The 22281-nt window shown below is 40.5% G+C and overlaps 1 protein-coding gene across 2 annotated transcripts in view; it reads right to left on the bottom strand.

Annotated features, from left to right (window-relative positions):
* CAP2 (cyclase associated actin cytoskeleton regulatory protein 2) overlaps nt 1–22281 on the bottom strand; it is a 140739-nt gene that overhangs the window by 23147 nt on the left and 95311 nt on the right. For both annotated transcript variants that reach the window (XM_084872739.1, XM_084872738.1), the window contains 3 exons: nt 18271–18414; nt 17852–17937; nt 13645–13750 (listed from right to left, as the gene is read on the bottom strand). In XM_084872739.1, coding sequence (XP_084728865.1) covers nt 13645–13750; nt 17852–17937; nt 18271–18414 — 336 coding nt within the window. The remainder of the gene's footprint in view (nt 1–13644; nt 13751–17851; nt 17938–18270; nt 18415–22281) is intronic.

Below are 22281 nucleotides of genomic sequence, written 5' to 3'. Positions count from 1 at the left end.
GGTGTGAGTTTAGGGCCCTGCACCAGCCACTGCTGCAGGTCCCAGTGGAACGGGAAAAGGACTCTGCTTCCAATGAGCTCCAGCCTTGGGGAGAGGAGACCCTTCTGCGCTCCCAGACTACGGGCACTTGGCTGGAGGCCTTCGTGTCTTTGCTCAGCTGGGCTGTGCCTTTGCTTGGAAGGCTCTTCTTCAGTTTACTATCTGGAAAATTCTTAAATATCCTTCAAGACTCAGCTCACAGTTTTCTTCTTTTGTGGGTTTTTTGGAGCTCTTTCAAGAGGAAATGCCCTGTACCTCTATTATAAGGAACACCTTTATTTGTCTGTGAATTCAGATTTGTCATCCTAGCCTGGGTTCTGAAAAGCCACTCATTATTCATCTTTTTTTTTTTTTTTTTTTTTTTTTGTTAACTCTCACCTGAGGATATTTTTTCCATTGATTTTTTAGAGCTAATGGGAGGGCAAGAGACAGAAAGAGAAACATCGATGCGAGAGGGACACATTCATTGGTTGCCTCCTGCACTTGCCTGGACCAGAGCCTGGTATTGCACCTGCAACCGAGGTACGTGCCTTTGACAGAATCTAAACTGAGAGACCTTTTAGTCCAAGGATCGATGCTCCACCCACTGAGCAAAATGGCTGGGGCTCATTACTCTTCTTAATGCCACCAGCAATGTAGCCCAGTGCCTGAAATAGGATAGGTGCCTCATAAATATTTGCTGAAGTGAATAAGGAACTGCTTTATAAAGTAGAAAGTGCTATGCATTGTGCAAGAAATACAGATTTTATTTTTTGTTTTAATTTTTTCATTGATTCTTTGAGAGAGAGAGAGAGAGAGAGAGAGAGAGAGAGAGAGAGAGAGAGGTGCTTTTCAAACTTTAGTGTGCATATAAAGCCCCTGGCAAGTCTTATTAAGAGGCAGATTCTGATACAGCAGGTCTGGGCTGGGGCCTGGGATTCTGCATTTCTAACAAGTTCCCAGGTTGCTGCAGGCCCAGGGACCATACTGCACTGCAGGATTGGTTGCCTCCCCCCCCCCCCCCCATATTTTCCTGGCCTATGATATTCAACATGCTTTGCGCTCCCTCCAGCATGCTACTCATCCCATTATCATGCTGTGTTGTTTATATATTCATCTAGAATGGGAGTTTCAGTGGACAGGATCTGTGTCTACTGAGTCATAGATCCATCTTTGTATTCTCAGAACCCAGGGCATGGTAGGTGCGTAAGCAGTGTTTAATTAGTAGTCTCTTTCTGTCTGAACTCACCGTCATGCCCAACCTAACTCCATTACCTGTGCATTGGAGATCATTTGTTAGTCAATGACCCTCCCAACTCCTTCTGATCTCTTCCATAGGAGAAGAAAGGGAGCTAAAAACCCAGGAGCAATGGAACCAACTGGATGCGGCTGTGGTCAGGTAGACGGAGAGAGCCAGTCTCTGTAGCCACCGGGATCAATGGGCTTGTGATCCAGACAACCGGCTCACCATCCAGGCTTGATCCACTCACTACAATGAATAAACCCCAGGCATAGGTTTGGGACAACTTTAAAATATGGTGTGTAAAAAGCTTGTATCACATGTAAATAAATGTGTACTCTGCAAAAAATACTACATTTTTCTTGAAAAAAATACATAACATAATTCTGTTTAAAACCTTAATGAAAAATTAGATATAAAAGATTGAGTTTTTGCTTGTAAAATCAAGAAGAAGCCAGACTTGGAAGGGGAGCACAAAAACCTGTTTCCTCTTTCCAGGAGCAAAGTGAGGAAATTCCAATCTGAGAATTGGGGGGGAATGCATATACATATGCAACTAAATTTGGACCAATGTGGTTGGTAAATATAAATTGTTAAGAAAGATCTTATAATACAATGACAGGTTCTTTATTAGACTTTTCTGAAATACTGTCTCTTTCCTGTTCTGGACAAGAATTGAGCAGCTTGTCCAGTGACTGGAAAGGAAGACCGGCAGCCATCTGACCTGGTCTCTGTTAATGATGCCTCTTCCTCTAAACCCCTTTAAGGACTGGGAGAGGCTGACAAGCCCCAGAGCTCAGGCCATGGTGGTCATTAAGACGTTAAATTTTGTGTTGAAAATTTCTGATGATTTCATCAGTAAACTGATTTCTAGTGAACTAAATAAAAAAGCATTTTGTTGAAAAGTCAAAAAAAAAAAAAAAAAAAAAAGAAGAAGCCAGAGAGGACAGAAGACTTGAAAATTTAAAGACATACATATTTAATGACATGCTAGAGCATTTACATTATTTATAATAGTCTGGGTACCCTCTGGCTGAATTTTAATTTGATCACAGCAAACTGTTAAATTTTTGCTTTGTAAATTTGGGTCTTTATGTTGAGAAACAGACTGAAAAGAAATATATTCCTGGAAGAAAAGGAGTGATTTCAAGGTTTCTTGCTTTGTGATAAATAAAACCCCACCTTGTATAATATTATAACCATTTCCAACAATATGCATTTTCTGAAGGTTAAGAAGAGGTTAGGATGGATGACAATTGATAGATAGGATAATTTAAAAAAAATCATCTTATTAGCAGAGAGAATTTCATCACCATTATATACTACTTTATGCACATTCATTGATGTGTAGTTTTATTCTGCTTTACAAATAATTATATCATAGTTGTTTTCAAAGCTAAAGTAATTCAGGCAGACATGTGAATGGACAAAAATCCATCAAGTTTAACATCAGAAATTGCAGAAAACAACTCTCAAGTTATCCTATTTGTGAACTTCTTTTCATGACCTTTTTTTCTGGCCAGATCCTCACAGAACAGAGTAACAGCTGGAATGTTGGTCTGGGCAATTCATAGAAAGATCAGTTATTTCGGTAATTATAAGTGTAAAGATTAGGCCTCAGTGGTTTAGTGTTAGTTATCTGATTTGTAGGAACTGCCAACGGATATTACAAATCTGACCTACTGCCCGGGATAATAATGAACAGTATTGGGTTCCTGCCAAAAGATCAATTTATTCCACAAAGTGCATTTGAGACTAGTGCACATGAGGAAACTATGTAAATTAATATGGAGAACAGTTCCCGATAACCAGACTACCCCCAAACTGCGAGAAGTTTATGGTGTAGAGCCCTCGTCCAGGGCCATGTTGCAGAAAAGAGAAGATTCCATTTGCCACAGTGAATGCCAGGGGAAATCCCGGATGCTTTACTTCGCAGCTGCTTCTTCCCCCAGCGCACCCCCACCCGCGCCAGTACACTTGTGCACACAGGGACCCCGCCAATCATTGTCCTGAAAAACCGCTGGCCGCGAAGTGTTCATTTTGCCATGACAATTGAAGGCCGGAACAGTTGTCTGACACAGCTGCAGTCTGGACGCAAAGGTTAGGAGGTGGGAGCAGGCAGAGACAGTCCCAGCTGCTAAGTTGGGGATGATCTTTCTTAGAGCATGTGCCCTTGGAAACAGGCTCAGCAGCAGGCATGCAGTCAGCTGCTCAGACCCCAGAGTGCAAAGCTTAAAAATCCAATTTGAAAGAAGAAAACCTGTTATTCAAAATACTTAACATTTATATTTGAATTAAAAAATATAGCTAAGACATTTTTAATAGTTATTTTTTACGCCAAATCTAAGAAGGGAACAAAAATATGAAGAAATAGATTTCTATGTATATGTCTTAAAACTTGTCAGAAGATTTTGTACATATGGCATTATCTTTGGACTAACATTTTCTTACCATAGTAATTTCTCACTTTTAATATCTGGCCAAAACTTTATCATATTGCTCTTTTATTAAAGAAATGAAGTAGATGCTCTGCTTTATAATGATCACCATTTTGAATAGAATTTTCCAGGAGCATGACATGTGGGCAATAAATAATAGCTGTCATTTTTTATTATGGCAACCCATGCTGCCCAATACATGTTCTAAGGATCATTTACATTTTGCACAAATATAACATTTTTGAATTTTATTTTATCTATTTTATTTTATTATTATTATTTTTTTAAAATATACTTTATTGATTTTTCACAGAGAGGAAGAGAGAGGGATAGAGAGTTAGAAACATCGATGAGAGAGAAACATCGATCAGCTGCCTCCTGCACACCCCCGACTGGGGATGTGCCCGCAACCAAGGTACATGCCCTTGCCCGGAATCGAACCCAGGACCTTTCAGTCCGCAGGCCGACTCTCTAACCACTGAGCCAAACCGGTTTCGGCCATTTTTTGTTTTATAACATGTTTTTCAAAATGTGGAATATGACCCATTAGTGGGTCATGAATTTAGTAAGTCTCAGCCAGAATTTTATAAAAAATGAAATAAAACGTAAAAGAAAATATCAGAATGCATTCATGTGGTAAGAAAAAGTATTGTTTTATGAAACTTATTTTAATATTGTGGGTACTGTGTGTGTGTAAAATGTATTTCTTACTATGGGTTGCCTTAAAAAAATTTGAAAGTCATTGTTACAAGGCATATATATATATATATTTTTAAATATATATATTTTATTGAGTTTTTACAGAGAGGAAGAGAGAGGGATAGAGAGTTAGAAACATCGAGAATCATTGATCAGCTGCCTCTTGAACACCCCCTACCAGGGATGTGCCTGCAACCAAGGTACATGCCCTTCACCGGAATTGAACCCGGGACCTTTCAGTCTGCAGGCCGATGCTCTATCCACTGAGCCAAACCGGTTTCGGCACAAGGCATATATTTTTAATGAACATAATGAAAAGATAAGTATTCACTCTAGAACAAAGCAAACAATTACATTTATTTATCTATAATTAATAATAAATTGTTTTTAAAAACCTTTATTGTTCCCTAGCTGGCTTGGTTCAGTGGATAGAGCATTGGCCTGCAGACCTAAGGGTCCCAGGTTCAATTCTGATCAAGGACACATGCCCAAGTTGTAGGCTCAATCCCCAGTAGGGGGTGTGCAGGAGGCAGCCAATCAATGATTCTCATCATTGATGTTTCTATATCTCCCTCTCCCTTCCTCTTTGAAATCAATAAAAATATATATTTAAAAAAATCTTTATTGTTGAATGTATTACAGATGCCCCCTCTTTTACCCCCATTGCCCCACCCCATCTGGTTCTCGACCTACCTCAGGCCTTCATCACCCTATTGTCTATGTCCATATATGCATACAAGATTTTTGGTTAATCTCTTCCTGTCCCCCCACCCCCACCCTATGAGATTTGTTAGTCTGTACCATGTTTCCATGCCTCTGATTCTATTTTATTCACCAGTTTATTTTGTTCATTGAATTTCTGTTAGTTTATTTTGATTTTTAGATTCAATTGTTGGTAGGTATGTATTTATTGCCATTTTCCTTCTCCTCCTCCTCCTCTCACTCCTCCTCCTCCTCTTCCTCTTCCTTTTCCTCCTCCTTCTTATTCTTCCTTTTCTTTCTTTCTTTCTTTCTTTCTTTCTTTTTTTAATAAATTTTTATTGTTCATATTATTACAAATGTTCCTTTCCCCCCCTCCATTGCTCTCCTCCACTAGGTTCCCACCCTACCCTCTGCCCTTTCCCCACCCCCCCATTGTCCTCATCCATAGGTGCACAGTTTATGTTCAGTCTCTTCCCACATCCCCCTCTCCCCTTTTCCCCAAGAATCGTCAGTTCACTCCCCTTCCATACCTCTGATTCTATTATATTCAACAGTTAATCAGATTTTTTTTTTTTAAATTTCCTTGGTTTTTAGATTCACTTGTTGATAGTTACGTATTTGTTGTTCATAATTTTTATCTTTATTTACTTTCTCTTCTGAAAGAACCCCCTTCAGCAATTCATATAATTCTGGTTTGGTGTTGATGAACTCCTTTAGCTTTTTTTTTTAAATTTATTTATTTATTTATTTATTTTTTATTAGTGAAGTTCTTTATCTGACCTTTGATTCTGAGTGATAGCTTTGCTGGGTAGATTATCTTTGGCTGTAGGTTCTTACTATTCATCACCTTGAATATTTCTTGCCATTCCCGTCTGGCCTGCATGGTTTCTGTTGAGAAATCAGCTGACAATCGTATAGGTGCTCCTTTATAGGTAACTACCTGCTTTGCTCTTGCTGCTTTTAATATTCTCTCTTTGTCTTTTGCTCTTGGAATTTTAATTATGATTTGTCTTGGTGTGGTCCTCTTTGGATTCCTTTTGTTTGGAGTTCTGTGCGCTTCCTGGACTTGTAAGTCTAATTCTTTCACCAGGTGGGGGAAGTTTTCTGTCACTATTTCTTTCAGTATGTTTTCGATATCTTGCTCTCTCTCATCTTCTGGGACCCCCACAATTCTGATGTTGGTTCGCTTGAAGTTGTCCCAGAGGTTTCTTACATTATCTTCAATTTTCTGAATTCTCTTGCCTTCTAGCTTCTGCGGAGGAGTGTCTTCTGGCTCTTTATGTTCCAAATCTTTGAATTGATTCTTGCGATCTTCCATTCTGTTTTTAGGACTCTGTATAATATTTTTTATTTCAGACAATGTATTCTTTATTTCTTGTTGATCCCTTGTCATTTCTTGTTGATTTCTTATTAATTCTAGTTGATCCCTTTTCATATCCTCATAGGTCTTATCCATCTTTTCTAGGAAATTCTTGAAAAACTTTATAAGCGTAGATTTGAACTCTATATCCAGTCGCTTTTTGTCCTCCATTTCTTTCGTTTGTGATCTATTTCATCTCGGCATTTTTGCAGCTTCCCTGATGGGGTGGGGTTTCAGGCTGGAGCCTACAGCTTTGGCTTCCGTCAGCCCAGCCCTATGCGGCTCCTGAATCTCAGGGTCCTTCAGTACTCGTTGCAAGCGCCTCTGAGAGAAAGGTGCCCTCGATTTTCGCTGCTACCAAACAGTCTAGGCTCTCCCCCAATGAGCCCGGAACTGGGGTTCAGTTCAGTTGGAAGTGGAGTTGGAGGTGGCGTTCAGAGCAGTGTGGAGCCCCGTCTCCTTCCCGCCAGGGCAATCCCCTGGCACAGCCAACCGTCCCTTCTCTGTGTGCAATTTGTGCGCCTCCGAGACCTCCTTTCGCCGCTCCCCTGGGGTTTCGCCTTACAGCCCAGCTCCCTCTGTTTGAGCCTGGGTCTCAGGGGTCTGGCCTAGAACTGGGGTTCAGAGCAGTCGGAACTGGGGCCCAGCACAGTTGGAGCTTTTATCTCCTTCCTGCTAGGGAACACCAGCCAGGCACTCAGCCTCCTTCCTCTCCGGCTCCGTCCTCTCCGTGTGTGCCGTGTCTCTGTACCTTAGGCTTTTACAGCTCCTCCGCGCTTCCTTCTGGTTTTCTCCTTGCTTCTCGTTGTAGAATTTCCAGTCAGTCGACTTTCCTGTAGTTTTGGGTAATGTCCATTTTATATTTTAGTTGTATTTTATTGAAATTGTTGTGTGCGGCTGCGGCTAGGTGTTTACCTGTGCAGCCATCTTGGATTCTCCCCTTATTTTCCCTCTTCTTAAAGAATACCCTTCAACATTTAATGTAATACTGGTTTAATGTACTACAGCTTTTTCTTGTCTGATCTTTAGATCTAAATGAGTGTTTGCTGGTTAGAGTAATCTTGGTTGTTGGTCCTTGCTGTTTATTACTTTGAATATTTCTTGCTACTTCCTTCTGGCCTGCAAAGTTTCTGTTGAGAAATCAGCTGAAAGTTCTATGGGGCTCCCTTGTAGGTAACTAACTGCTTCTCTCTCTCTTTTTTAAATTTAATAAATCTTTATTGCTCAGATTATTACAATTGTTTCTCTCCCCCTCCCCCATAGCTCTCTTCCACTCAGTTCCCACCCCATTCTCTGCCCTTATCTGCTCCCCGTTGTTTTCATCCATAGGTGTACAATTTTAGTCCAGTCTCTTCCTGAAACCCTCATACCCCTTGATAATTATCAATCCACTTCCTTTCTTTGCCCGTGATTCTATTATATTCACCAGTTTATTCTGTTCCTCAGATTTTTAATTCACTTGATTTTTAGATTCACTTGTTGATATATATGTATTTGTTGATCATAATTTTTCTTTACTTTTTTCTTCTTTTTCTTCTTCTTAAAGAAAACATTTCAGCATTTCATATAATACTGGTTTGGTGGTGAGAACTCCTTTAGCTTTTCTTATCTCTGAAGCTCTTTATCTGCCCTTCAATTCTGAATGATAACTTTGCTGAGTAGAATAATCTTGGTTGTAGGTTCTTGCTATTCATTACTTTGAATATTTCTTGCCACTCCCATCTGGCCTGCATAGTTTCTGTTGATTAATCAGCTGATAATCGTATGGGCACTCCCTTGTAGGTAACCAACTGTTTTTCTCTTGTTGCTTGTAATATTCTCTCTTTGTCTTTTGCCCTTGGCATTTTAATTATGAGTGTCTTAGTGTGGTCCTCTTTGGATTACTTTTGTTTGGGGTTCTGTGTGCTTCCTGGACTTGTAAATCTATTTCTTTCACCAGGTGGGGGAAATTTTCTGTCATTATTTCTTCAAATAGGTTTTCAGTATCTTGCTCTCGCTCTTCTTCTGGCACCCCCATAATTCTGATGTTAGTTCGCTTGAAGTTGTCCCAGAGGCTTCTTATACTATCTTCAACTTTCTGGATTCTCTTCTCTTCTTGCTTCTCTGGAGGAGGGTCCTTTGCCTCTTTGTATTCCAAATCTTTGACTTGATTCTAGTGATCCTCTAGTCTGCTGTTGGGTGTCTATATAATATTTTTTATTTCAGTCAGTGTATGTTTAATTTCTAGTTGGTCCTTTTTCATATCCTCGAGGGTCTTGTTAAATTTATCAGCCTTTTCTAGGAAATTCTTGCAAAACCTTATAACCGTGGTTTTGAACTCTATATCTAGTTGTTTGTTCTCCTCCATTTCTTATGTTTGTGATCCGTTTCCTTGTCTCCTCATTTTTGCTGCTTCCCTGAGTTGGTAGGGTGGCTTTGTGTGCTTGGTGTCCTATATGGCCGGTGGGTCAGCTTCCCCAATAATCTGAAGTAGACACTCTTGGAGCTCCACTTTGTGGACTGTGTGTACAGCCTTGTTGAAGTTAAGTCTTTTTTTTTTTTTTTTTTTAAATATATTTTATTGATTTTTCACAGAGAGGAAGGGAGAGAGATAGAGAGCTAGAAACGTCGATGAGAGAGAAACATCGACCAGCTGCCTCTTGGACACCCCCTACCGGGGATGTGCCCGCAACCAATGTACATGCCCTTGACCGGAATCGAACCTGGGACCCTTCAGTCCACAGACCGATGCTCTACCACTGAGCCAAACTGGCTTCGGCTGTAGTTAAGTCTTGATTGTTGTTGGTATCAGTGGGAGGAAATGACCTCCAGGCCAATTGGCTGTGAGGGTCAGCTGTGTCTATGCCAGGATACCTTTTGTATTGGAGACAGTCTTATAGGATCAGACTTGCAAAACTGCAAATGCCTCTGTGCTCAGCTTGGATGGCACGGAGTCTCAGGGCTGAGCTGACAGTCTTGGTTTCCCGTCAGCTCTGCCCTTGTGCATGTGTCTCAGACCTTGGATCCCAAGTTTCTGCCTGACAGTCCAAATTCCCCCTGTAAGAGGGTGGATCTCCCAGGGTCTTGCCCAGAACTGGGTTTGAGTGCAGCTAGAACTGGGATTCAGTGCAGTCAGCAGATTCCGACTTCTTCTATTATGGAGAGGCTGTGGCAACCTCTGCAGTCAGACCTCTCTGCGTCACCCATGCACATATGAGTGCCTCTAGACCCTGCTTGCAGCGGCTCCCCTAAGTCTATAAGTCTCTGAGTCTCTGTGTGTCTTTCTCTACAGTCCAAACTCCACCTTTATGAGCCTGGGTCTATGGGGTTTTGGCTGGAGCTAGGGTTTAGTGCAGTCAGAACTGGGGTTCAGTGCAGTCAGGGGCTTCCTTTCCTCTCCCGCCTGCCAGGCACTCGACCACCCTCCCTCAGTGCTTTGCGGCTCCTCTGATCCTTGAGCTTTTATCTTTCTTTCTTTCTAGTTGTAGAATTTCCACTCAGCCAGCTTTCCTGTGGTTTTGGATGATGTCCATTCTGTCTTTTAGTTGTTGTTTTGAAATTGTTGTGTGAGGCGGCAATTATGTGCTTTCGTAGACCGCCATCTTGATTTCTCAATAACTGCTTTTCTCTTGATGCTTTTAAGATTCTCTCTTTGTCTTTAACCCTTGGCATTTTAATTATGATGTGTCTTGGTATGGGCCTCTTTGGGTTCTTGTTCTTTGGGACTCTCTGTGCTTCCTGAACTTGTAAGTCTATTTCTTTGACCAGGTAGGGGAAGTTTTCTGTCATTATTTCTTCAAATAGGTTTTCAATATCTTTCTTTCTCTCTTCTCCTTCTGGCACCCCTATAATACGAATGCTGATATGCTTGAAGTTGTCCCAGAGGCTCCTTATACTATCGCCATATTTTTAAACTTTTTTCTTTTTGCTCTTCTGATTTGGTGATTTTTGCTTCCTCATATTCCAAATCATTGATTTGATTTTTGGAATCCTCTACTTTACTGTTATTATTTATTTCAATTAGTGTATGCTTAATTTCTGTCTGGTCCCTTTTCATGTATTTGAAATTCTCACTAAGATCCTTGAAAGTTTCAGTAAGTCCATAGATACTCTCATTATTTCCCTTGAAGTTCTCATTAAGTCCCTTGGAGCTTTCATTAATATCCTTGAGTAACCTTAAAACCATTGTTTTGAACTCTGTATCCAGTATTTTGCTTGCTTCCATTTATTTCATTTGTGACATGTTTCTTTGTATCACATTTTAGCTGCTTCTCTATTTGTTTCTATTAGGTAGAGCTGTTATGTCTCCTGGAATTGGTAGAGTGGCCTTGTGTATTAGGTGTCCTTAGAGCCCAATGGCTTAGTCTCTCCAGTCACCTGAGCTGAGCACTCTAGGTAGGGCTCTATGTGGACTGTATGCAGTCTTGTAGTTGAGCCTTGATTGTGGTTGGCATCACTGGAAGGAATTGACTCTAGACCAATTGGCTGTGAGGACCAGCTGTGTCTACAATGGAAGAGCTGCTATGCAGGAGGCACCCCTATGCAGCAGGACTTGCTTTAGTGGGGCTTTGGTGCTCACTGAGTCTGCCCCTTGAGTGTGTCACCTGTGGATGTTTAGAGTTGTAATCTGGTATGGTCTAAAGCTGACCATCGGGTGCGCTGGCTCTGGGAACCTGGGCTAGGGGTTTTGTTTGCAGCTGGGACCCCCTGTTTCTCACAGGAGGCCTTGGAGATATACCTTCCTATTAAAAAGATGCCACACGTGGTGTCGGACCAGCCTGTTCTTCAACTCTGCTCCTCCTACCAGTCTCAATGTGCTTTCTCCTTTACTTCTCCAGTTGTATGATTTCCACTTAGCCAGATTTCAGATGGTTCTGAATGATGGTTGTTCAGTATTTTAATTCTAATTTTGATGTGGTTATGCGAGGCAGTGAGTATAAGCGTTTACCTATGCTACCATCTTGGTTCCAATCCCGATTAATTATTTTTTTTTTTTTTACATTTAAAACAAAATTACTCAGATTTGCATATTGCATTAAAGGTATTCATACCATTTAAAATTAAATTTCTATTCACATTCTATGGGCACCATTAGAGAATTAACATTTATTTGTTCACATGATTATTTTCAATAGATTGATTCTTATTCCGTTTCTATTTATCTACAATGAAATTACGGGATATCCAAAGACCATTGACATTTAGTTTGTTATTCTTTCATGATGACCTATCTTCATGGCAAACTTGTGACAATTTTCCTTGATGACAAATTCACCTATTACAAAACAGCATCTCATTGGAAATGTATGAAAAATAATTCCACCTACACATTTCCACATATAACCTTCAAATATTTATGAACTCTTCTCTCAGAAATCATAATGTTGTGAGCAAAAGAAAAACAATCAATTCAGTTATTGTATCTTGCACTATACATTTCAGTTTATGGAAAAAATAGGCAAAGTAGAAAATAAAAAGAAGTGTCAGTCTTTAGGGGTCAATGTTAACATTTGTAAAAGCATTGGGAAACAAATGCATAAGTCCCACACTCCCTTGAAAAATTACAAACTCTGCTTTCCTATTAAGCCTTATCTACTAACATTAACATTTAGAATGAGGTTGAGTGATGCAGTATGGCTATCAGGAGAGTGTGGGTTCTACCCTCAAATAAAATTCATAAATATGCCATTTCATCTCAGCGTTTACTCTAGTTAGACCATCCACTGTGACCACTGAAAGGTAACATTCATTTCTAACAGAAGATATTTTTCCATGAGAAGCATTTCCCAAACAAGTACATAGTCTTAAAAGGTCAAAGAAGATTCTAAAAGACCCTTAATTCACAATTTAGTTCAAACTATTTACTGAGCACTCATTCCTTGCCAAGGTACTATGGTAGGGGCTAAAGATAGGGATGAGTTTCCAGTTGAATGAGAGAGCTCCAGAAGCACACAAAAAAATTACAATTCTATGTGCTGAAAGCTATGATTGAGGTATGATTAAGCTATGAAAGAGGCATTGAGGGAGGACCATCCATTCCAGATTGAGAGCCAGTAAAGATTCATAGAAAATTCTTGAAGAAATGATGTTGAAGCTGAGTCTTGGAGAAGAGGGAGGGGGTACTTCCCCCAGAGAACTCAGGTCACATAGCATGCTATATGTTTGGGACATTGCAGTAAAGACTGACCTTTATGAAATTTGAAATTTGATTTGGTTCAGCCTAAGCATTGCACATAGGATTCCATGAGCAGTTTGGCAGTGCTGCGATGCAGTGAGGTAAGGGAGGGTAAGAGAGAAAACTGAAGAAGAAGGCAAAGGTCAGATCAACATCTCATGCAGAAATTGAAGTGAGAACAGACATAGCCTGGGATTTTAACCCAGGACTAGGATATCATACAGAGTAGTAGAATTGCTTAAGTATTCAAAAGTATTATTTTATAAACTGTAAAACACCAGACGAGAAAGCAAAAACATCTAAAAAGACATTTTATTTGTAATTCTATTTCCTTAAAATTAATAACAACTTCAAACCTTCCTACCTCCTTCCATTTTTATGACACAGTTTCTTAATAATATATGCCATTTAGGATGCATAAACTTTTGCACTCTAACACTAAACTGACTACAAAATCACTTCCCATGTAATTATAATGTTACTAGAGGCCCTGTGCATGAAATTCGTACACTCCAGGGATAAGCCTAAACCAGCAGTCAGACATCCCTCTCGCAGTCCGGGGCTCTCGTAGTTCATGACCTTTTGCTCCTTACTGCCCACCTGCAGCGAGGCGGGAGTGGCTCCCACCACTTCTCTGCACTTGCCAGCCATGATCCAGCTTCTGGCTGGGTGGTGCTGCCCCTGTGGGAGCCCATTGACCACCAGGGGGCAGCTCCTGAACTGGCGTCTGCCTCCAGGTTGTCAATGTGCGTCATAGTGACAGGTCATTCATCATTTGGTAGATCTGCATATTAGGGTTTTATTATATAGGAATGGATTTTTAACAGCTGCCAGGGTTCTTACCATAGACAACTTTCCCACTCTCTTTTGTATGTCCTGTAGGCAGTTCCCAGATTTTTCTATGACAAATGACATTTTCATAAGCAGTTTTTACATGTATGTTTTATCTTATGTGTTCCTTGAGGTAAATTCTATCAGAATGAATATTTCTGTGGTGTTTTGTTAGACCGATGAAAGAGGACTTGGTACTTACTGTTTTGCTCCAAGTAAGGCCTGTGGTGTGGTATTCCTTGATGTATGCTTGAAGCTCACTCCAGATGTTCAAATATGACTTCACCCAATCCACATGGCGTAAATCGCTTTATTATGAAAGAGAATGGATGAGAATGGAGTTAGGATCTAAAATAAGATTTAAAAGAAAAACAGGGAGGCACATGATAATCCAGTAACTAAGGCTGGATGACCTAGGAGGAATTATTTTTCTAGTTTGGTCACTGTGAACTGATTCCAAAGGGAACCTTGAAAGAGAGGCATTCTAGGTCTCTCCTGAGGGGAGCCAAGTGCCCTGAAGGTGGGGAATAGAGAAGATCATGGAGGCGGACCCACAGAATCAAGTTGACTCAGGTCACATTGTCCTCATGTCACCTGAAATGGGAAGATGACGGTAGAGAGGTGACCCTTCCTTTCTGTGCTGCTTCTAATGCACAATGAAAAGCTATGTGTTTTCAGGAAGGACAATGGAAAAGAAAAAATGTCCTTTGGTTTGTTTTCTAATAATTTGGATGGGTTATTCAGTTGAAATATAACCAAATTGGAGAGTTTTCTACTGGTAAGGACACTGCTGTTATAAGAAAAATGACTTTGGCGGGCATATCCCCAGTTGGGGGTATGCAGGAGGCAGCTGGTCGATGTTTCTCTCTCATTGATGTTTCTAATTCTCTATCCCTCTCCCTTCCTCTCTGTAAAAAATCAATAAAATATATTAAAAAGAAAAAAAGAAAAGAAAAATGACTTTGACCCATCTAGTGTGGCTCAGTGGTTGAGCACAAATTTGTGAACCAAGGGGTCATAGTTTGATTCCTGGTTGGGGCACATGCCCAGGTTTCAAGCTCGGTCCCCAATGGGTGTGTGCAGGAGGCAGCCAATCAATTATTCTCTCTCATTATTGATGTTTCTGTCTCTCCCTCTCATTTCCTCTCTGAAATCAATAAAAAATATATATTAAAAAAAGAAAAATGACTTCCTAAAAATGGGTATCACTCCATACATGTAAAGGTAACATTCATTTAAATTACCTTAATTTGATACTCACAACCACAGTGTAAGCTAAGCGGGGCATTACCAGTACTTTTACCCCAATTTTGCTGAGCCAAGATGTAGTAAATGCTTACTGTTTACAACAGGATTAACATACAGGATTGAATTGACTGTTAGAAATATTTAACTTGTAGACAGGCAAAAATAGTTGCATTTTCTTTGGATAATTTTCACCTACACATTTTCTCCATTTTGAATGAAGTAGTGGTAAATGAGACTATGATGAGATCTCAGTTAACAAAAAACGTAATCATGAACCTGGGCCATTGATCTGAAGATAATCACTGAAGGAAATCTTTATTACTAAAGCTCTTGTCAACAATGATGTTTTTCTGGACATATTTTGTTTTGTTTTCCTGGAAATGCTCCATGAAAAATACCACCAGCACACTAGAATCCCACTGTATTAAGCCATCCATTGAAGACAAGTGAAATGGGGAACTGAAGTCATTATTATCTACCCCTCAAAGAGGAAAAATTCGAGTGTGGTTTTGTTCTATATTTTTAGATTTACTGGTTATATTAATCAAATCTGTGAAAAATCTCAAAACACAAAAGGCTAAGTGTAGTTCCACATGTCTCTCACATCAGTTTCTTTATCCTATGGGATGTGTGAGGGTCTTAGTGTAGTACTCTGCAATAGGAGGCAGTATATACAACTGCTATTGTTAAAACACTAAAATCATTTCAATGTAATGTTTATATGATTATTTATATATATTTATATATACACATATTTATATATGATTATTTAATACATGTATTACATATGCACATATGTGTATGTACACACAACACACATGTATATAGACATTCTAGAAATAGCAGGTTGCATATTTAATATACTTTCTATTTAAAAACTTTAACAAGCAATGAAGTCCAAACATGTATATGCAAATTCATTTTTAACTATTATGATTTTGACTTGAAGAAAGTTCTATCAAAATAATAAGGGATAAAATATGATGTCTTCTAGTCTGAAATCAGTCTCTATGAGACCACACATTGAGCAGGACCCAATGACACATCAGGAGCTGCAAACACATCCTCAGTTTCATTTACTCTAAAAGAAGCTATGGGGGGAGTGGGCGGGGGGAGGCATGTGATGGGCATGTGATTTTAATGAGTATAACTCAGAGAGGCCATTCCTTTATAAAGTCAAAATAATTAATTTACTCTATTCATTTACTGAAAAAGAGCCAAATAACCAGCTGAGCCAGTCATAAGGGTTATTTACAGAGATGCAGAGTTCATTACAGCTGGCGTGGGTGCGCCCATAGGTGGGTGTTAGATGAGCAGTGTGCAGTATTCTGCTTCTGTCAGATTAGCACCTCTGGAAGTCTGACCAGTGACGTGGGACTGGTTTGACTCCTTCTGGAAGTGAAGTGAATGAGTCTACTCTCCTGGCTGCATTTCCCCAGCTTCTGACACCGTCTTCAGGTGGTCCATTAAGTGTAACTGAGTTGTCCCTGATGCTGCCAGAGTATATTTTCTACTCAGTAGCTGACATTGAGGGGCAAACGCTGGGCTCCAGTTGTGTGTGTACAAAAAGCAAAAAACCACAGCCCTCCTGGCTGTGCTGCCACCTGGAGACAATCACACCCATGGCCCCAACACACACACAGATAGGGGCTGGGAGGAGGCCGGCAGCTGATGACATGAGAGAAAACAGGAATGACCTCCAAGGGTGATATGCAAAAGAGCAGAGACCTAGGTGGTGCCCATGGGGTCCAGTCCTGAAAAAAAGTGTAGGCACAGAAGATCTTTTATGATGTGGAAGTCACTATGGGCATACGCTCGTGCCAACATAATTTTATGTCCAGCTTCTTTAATATACTTCACTTCTGAAGTATATTAAATATATTGAATTGTTATTTTTATGTGAGAAGAGCAGACTGTCTTGCATTTGTTGATGCTTCTTCTCATTCCTATTGCACAATTCTATAGTTTTTAATATTATACAACACGGCAACATTTGGAGTTGCATCACTGGGCAGTCACCTGAACCACAGTTCTTGGGGTTGAACCACAGTTCATAGGATGTCTGTTACTCTGTATAATAATTATTTTATTGAAAGTTCCCGGGGGGGGGGGGGGTAAAAGGAAACAGGCATGCTTAAATTGCCTACAGCTGCTCTTCTTAAAAGCTACAAGAACTCTTGCTAGCACAGAATAAATAAACTATGAAGGCAGCACTGTAGTTTAGGAGAAGTTTTCCTGATATTCAGCTCTTGTGTCTGTCCATTTGGTCCCCTTTTTAATTTTAACCCTAGGTTAAGTCTAAGATCAATGATTTGGGCTGAAGAAAACAATGATTTTAAAATTTAGAAGCTGGTTCTCTGGGCATACCCCTTGGTTCAGACTCATCTGCACTTCCAGCAGCCCTCTGAGTGGCTGCAGTTCTTACAGATGTCTCTCTCTCCAACCTGACTGCATTTTATCTTTAAAAAAATATATATATTTTATTGATTTTGAAGAGAGAGAAAGGGAGAGAGATAGAGAGCTAGAAACGTTGTTGAGAGAGAATCATCTACCAGCTGCCTCTTGCACACTCCCTACCGGGGTTGTGCCCGCAACCAAGGTACTTGCCCTTGACCGGAATTGAACCTGGGACTTTTCAGTCCACAGACCGACGCTCTACCACTGAGCCAAACCGGCTTCGGCTGCATTTTATCTTAACACAATCTCTGGTTTCCCTCAAATTGGCCTGGCTTATTGTCTCATCTCATTTCTGTTCCTCACTTATACTTCACTTCCCGATTCCTCCTTTCTTCTCTCTGCTCACCCACCAACTCTATTTTGATCAGTGTAAAAGTTTTGGGGCCACAAAGGGCTGGTCCGTCACAAATCATCACAGAGCGCTCGCATTACTAGTGGGAATTTGTATAGATGACATGCATTCAAGTGGGAGAGTCTATTCATTATAAGAAATCTGAGGCAGGCTTTCTAAAACACACATATTGTCTGGACAACTGTTTTCACATTCCAATTTGCTTTACCTGCAAAGATAGGATTTTTCATTAACATTTTTAGTAAATTAGCTAATAACCCCTGAGAGGAATCAGTAATGAACTATACTGAGTTTTAGAACAAATGCTTAATAAGCGATTAACTAGAAATTTAATTTAACACGCTGCACGTACCTGTGTTTGTAGTCCTTTAACACCCTGTTAGTGTAAAAGGTGGCGGCATCATTCATCTCCTTGACATAAGGGCCGGGTTTGGGGGACTGAGAGAACAGCACCATCACCCAAGCATAGAAAGAAAGAAAGAAAAAAAAAAAAGGATAAGAAACGAAATGCCTTAAAGCAGAAGAAAAGCAATGGGGATGTTGACTTGAAAGTTGGAGACAAGTTTTGCTCTGTAGAGGTTGATGAAACACTTTGCGCATCTGAGAACACAAAGCACCGGCCTTCCAACAGCACAAGTGGGGTATGTTCTGCCTGCACGGCCTCCGCCTTCAGCGCAGCGGACAGAGGCCAGAGCCGGCAGGGAGCCGTGGCTTCTCCCAAACGCTCCGCACATGTGATGCGGTGGAGGGCCCACACCGCACCGGACTCACCACAGCTATCCACCCCAGGGCCGGGATGCTTTCGCTGACGGCGGAGAGATGGTTAAACATTGTGCTGCCCCGGTTCCTCTCTCGGAAGGTTTGGATTTCCTGAATCTTTTCCGATATTGGTTTCAGAAGCGCAGCCACGTCATTCTGGAAGCAAACATTGAGCGCTGTTACTTAGGTCAGGATGCACCATTTGTCAGTAGCTTTCAGAAAAGAATGATTTTTTTGGGGTTATGATAATGCTGTATTTTCATTCTCTGAAGTATGAAAATTGCGCATAATTTTAGCAACATTAATGTCGCCTGAGACATGGACCTCCCCTCCCTCCAGCATATGATACAGCCCAGTTTTAGAGAGTTATGCATGGAACAGAGTGAAATTGGGCATGGGTCAGTTGCATTTTAAAATGGGATGCATAGGCCATGTGCTGTAATAACACAGGCCTAAAACCAGGGTGGCTGAAAGGTTAGTGAAAGGATAGCTTCCTATTTCCGTGGGAAAATGATGTGAGGGAGGGTCCTTGCCTTTATTAGAGTTACCCTCATGTGAAAAAGCAGAAACCTTTCATGGAGGCTCTTTCTAAGAAAATGTGATGACATGATATTTATAGTTACCACAAAGTGTTTTTCTCAATGTCCTGGGTCAACTTTGCCTAGGACTACGCCCGATTAATTCAACAACTCATTTCACTAGCTATATTAAAAGTGACTTTCCAAATCATGTGAACTGACTTAAGACGTATCACAGAGACAGGTGCTTGCAACATCTCTCTGTCTATACCCTTAGCATCCTCTATTTTCTCTGGCTTTGAAGAGCAGATATAAGGTTACCTGAAAAAAAAATTATTATTATTATTATTTTTTTTGGTGTGTTTGTGCTCCAAAAAAAAATAGCAAGTTTTGTACTTCAGCTTTGTAAAAGCAGTTAAAGAGGTTTTTGATTCTTGTTTGCAGGAAATAGAATAGAAAAGCTCTTAAAGCTCTTTAATTTTTTTAACCAAGACTTCACAGGTCCCAGCCTTGGCTACATATCGGAGTCACCTGGGAGCTTTCTGAAGCAGAGGACGGGTTCCACCCCCCGAGACTCTGATTTAACTGGTCTGGAGGTGACCTGGGTTGGGAGAGATTGGAAAAGTTCCCCAGGTAAGATTTTTGTTGTTGTTAATCCTTACTGAGGACATTTTCCCATTGATAAGAGAGTGTAAGGGAGGGGAAGAGGCAGAGAGAGAGAGCGAGAGAGAAAGAGAGAAACATTGATTGGTTGCCTCCTGCAAGCACCCCGACCAGGGTCAGGGATTGAGCCTGCAACTGAGGTATAAGCCCTTGACTGGAATTGAACCTGGGACCCTACAGTCATGGGTCAACGCTCTATCCACTGAGCCAAACCGGCTAGAGGCCCAGGTAAGATTTTAATCACTGCTACTGTGATGGATGAAAACCCCCAAATACTAGGGACAGAAAACAATTTGGGAAGTGGTTATGTTCTGGAAGCTGCAGCTTCCAGACCTCACTTTTCCTTCTTGACCCCCAAATATTAGCTCCCATAAAAGAAATGTATGTAAAGGCTCTGAAATTAGAATGACTTTAGTTCAAATCTCAGCTCTGCTACTTAACTAACTTTGCGGTTTTAAGCAAATTACTTAATTTAAACCATGGCCTCCTCATCTGTAAGTCAGATATAATACTTATAGCCTATAAACTATAGGAGATACAGCATATTAAATCTCTGGCACATGGAAGGTACATAGTAAGTGTAAGTTATTATTATTATGATGATGCAATTAGCTCAGACTGGAGGTAAAAAGGATGTCCCTTGTAATATGTGATATAGATTTGCTTCAAATAAATGTATATTTGACATTTTTATTTTTCAATTACAGTTGACATTCAATATTATATTATATTCATTTCAGGTGTATGACACATGGGTATACATTTATATAACTTATGAAGTGATCCCCCAATAAGTGTACTACCCATTTGACACTATACATAGTTATTACAATATTATTGATTATATTCTCTATGCTGTACTTGACCTCCTCGTGACTCTTTTGTAAATGCCAATTTGTACTTCATAATTCCTTCACCCTTTTCACCCAGTCCTCCAACTTCCCTACTATTTGGCAACCATAGTCTGTTCTCTGTACCTATGAGTCTGATTCTGTTTTGTTTGTTCATTTTTTCTGTTCTTTAGAATCCACATATAAATGAAATAATATGGTATGTCTTTCTCTGTCTGACTTATTTCACTTAGTATAATACCCTCTAGGTTCATCCATGTTGTTACAAATGATAAGATTTCATTCTTTTTCTTGGCCAAGTAATATTCCATTGTATATATGTGCCACATCTTCTTAAGCAAATCGTCTACTGATGGACACCTAGGTTGCTTCCATATCTTGGCTATTGTAAATACTGATGCAATGAACAAAGGGGTGCAAATATCTTTTCAAATTATTGTTTTGAATTTCTTCTGATAAGTATCCAGAAGTGGGATTGTTGGCTCATACTGTAATTCAAATTTTAATTTTTAAAGATGCTTTAGGACTTTAATGTCCTTCACATGTTCAACATAAAATACTAGCTGGCTGGTGTGGCTCAGTGGATGAGCATCCACTTTTGCATCAAGAGTTTGATTCCCACTCGGGGCACATGACCAGTTGCGGGCTAGATCCCCAGCAGGAGGTATGCAAGAGGGTGCCAATCAATGATGTTTCTCTCTCATCCATGTCTTTTTCTCCCTTCATCTCAATAAAAATCAATAAAACATATTTTAGCATGGCTCAGTGGTTGAGCATCTACTCATGAACTGTTCAATTCACTGTCAGGGCACATACCCGGGTTGTGGGCTCGATCCCCAGTGTGGGGCATGCAGGAGGCAGCTGATCAATGATTCTCTTATCATTGATGTTTGTATCCCTTCCCTTCCTCTCTGAAATAAATAAAAATATATTTAAAAAACAAAAAAATAATAAATAAAACATATTTAAAAACACACACAAAGCTGACACAGGGAGAAAGAGTCTTCAGCAAGTATCTTCCAGAACTGACAGCATTACATGGAGGGGCCTGATTGCCTCCCACCGACCTAGCCCTTCCAGGGAAATCACATGGAGCCCAAGAGCTTTATCAGAAGCTAAACAAAACAAATAGCTTTATCAAGAAACTCCCCCCCTCCCCAGAACATCACCCCCTTTTGCCAATTTGGAATGAAATTACCCTTTTGCTTTATTCTGGGGCTCCCTTGGGCGTACCTAGAATCCTTGAGAACTATCAGCTATTCGAAGAGCTGGAGCTAGAACCCCGGTCTTCTGTGAGGCCCCACAATGATTCCCTCCATAGCATTCTCAGAAAAATACAATTAGCTTCCCGCACACAGGTTTCTTCTCTGCCCACAGGCCTCAGGGAAGGTATTGTGAAGAGATTAAGGGCTCAGGTCTGGAACAGGACTACTTGGGTTCAAGTCCTTGCTCCCCCACACACTAAGCTCTAGAACTTTTTCCACAAATTACCAAATGGTGTCTACGATGCCATGATCACATCTGCAAAATATTGTTGGTAACAGTACCTACTTCCCAGGGCTGCTATGAGGAGTAAAGGAGAGAACAGGCCTACACTTGCCACAGCACTAGATACATTGTGGGTGCTCAACAAATGGTAGGCGACCTCCACAGTGTCTGCCAGCTAGAGGGGCTCTGATTGATGGGATGCACTGACCAGCTCTTTCCTGTCATTGATATGCAAACACAAGGAGAGGGACATCCTAATTGAGATATGCAGATGGACAGAGGCATGTGTTTACTTGGGAGAAACAAAAAGAGATATAGGGAAAGAAAGCAAAGTGTGCTCAAAGTTCTCGGTGGATTTTTTAATTCTCCATGTCGAAGGAGGGGAAAACCAAAAAAAGAGTTGCTATAGTAGCCAGCCAGGCCTTGTGAAGAACTCATGAATACTTTCCCACCTTCTCACTTTCCCTTCTGGCCATCCCTGGGAAAAGGTCTTACGGATTTGG

The sequence above is a fragment of the Pipistrellus hanaki genome, assembly GCF_964339955.1.
Source record: "Pipistrellus hanaki genome assembly, chromosome: 2".
Taxonomy (NCBI): Eukaryota; Metazoa; Chordata; class Mammalia; order Chiroptera; family Vespertilionidae; genus Pipistrellus; species Pipistrellus hanaki.
The sequence above is the reverse complement of the archived record's forward strand: the minus strand, read 5'-3'. Positions and strand labels throughout refer to the sequence as shown.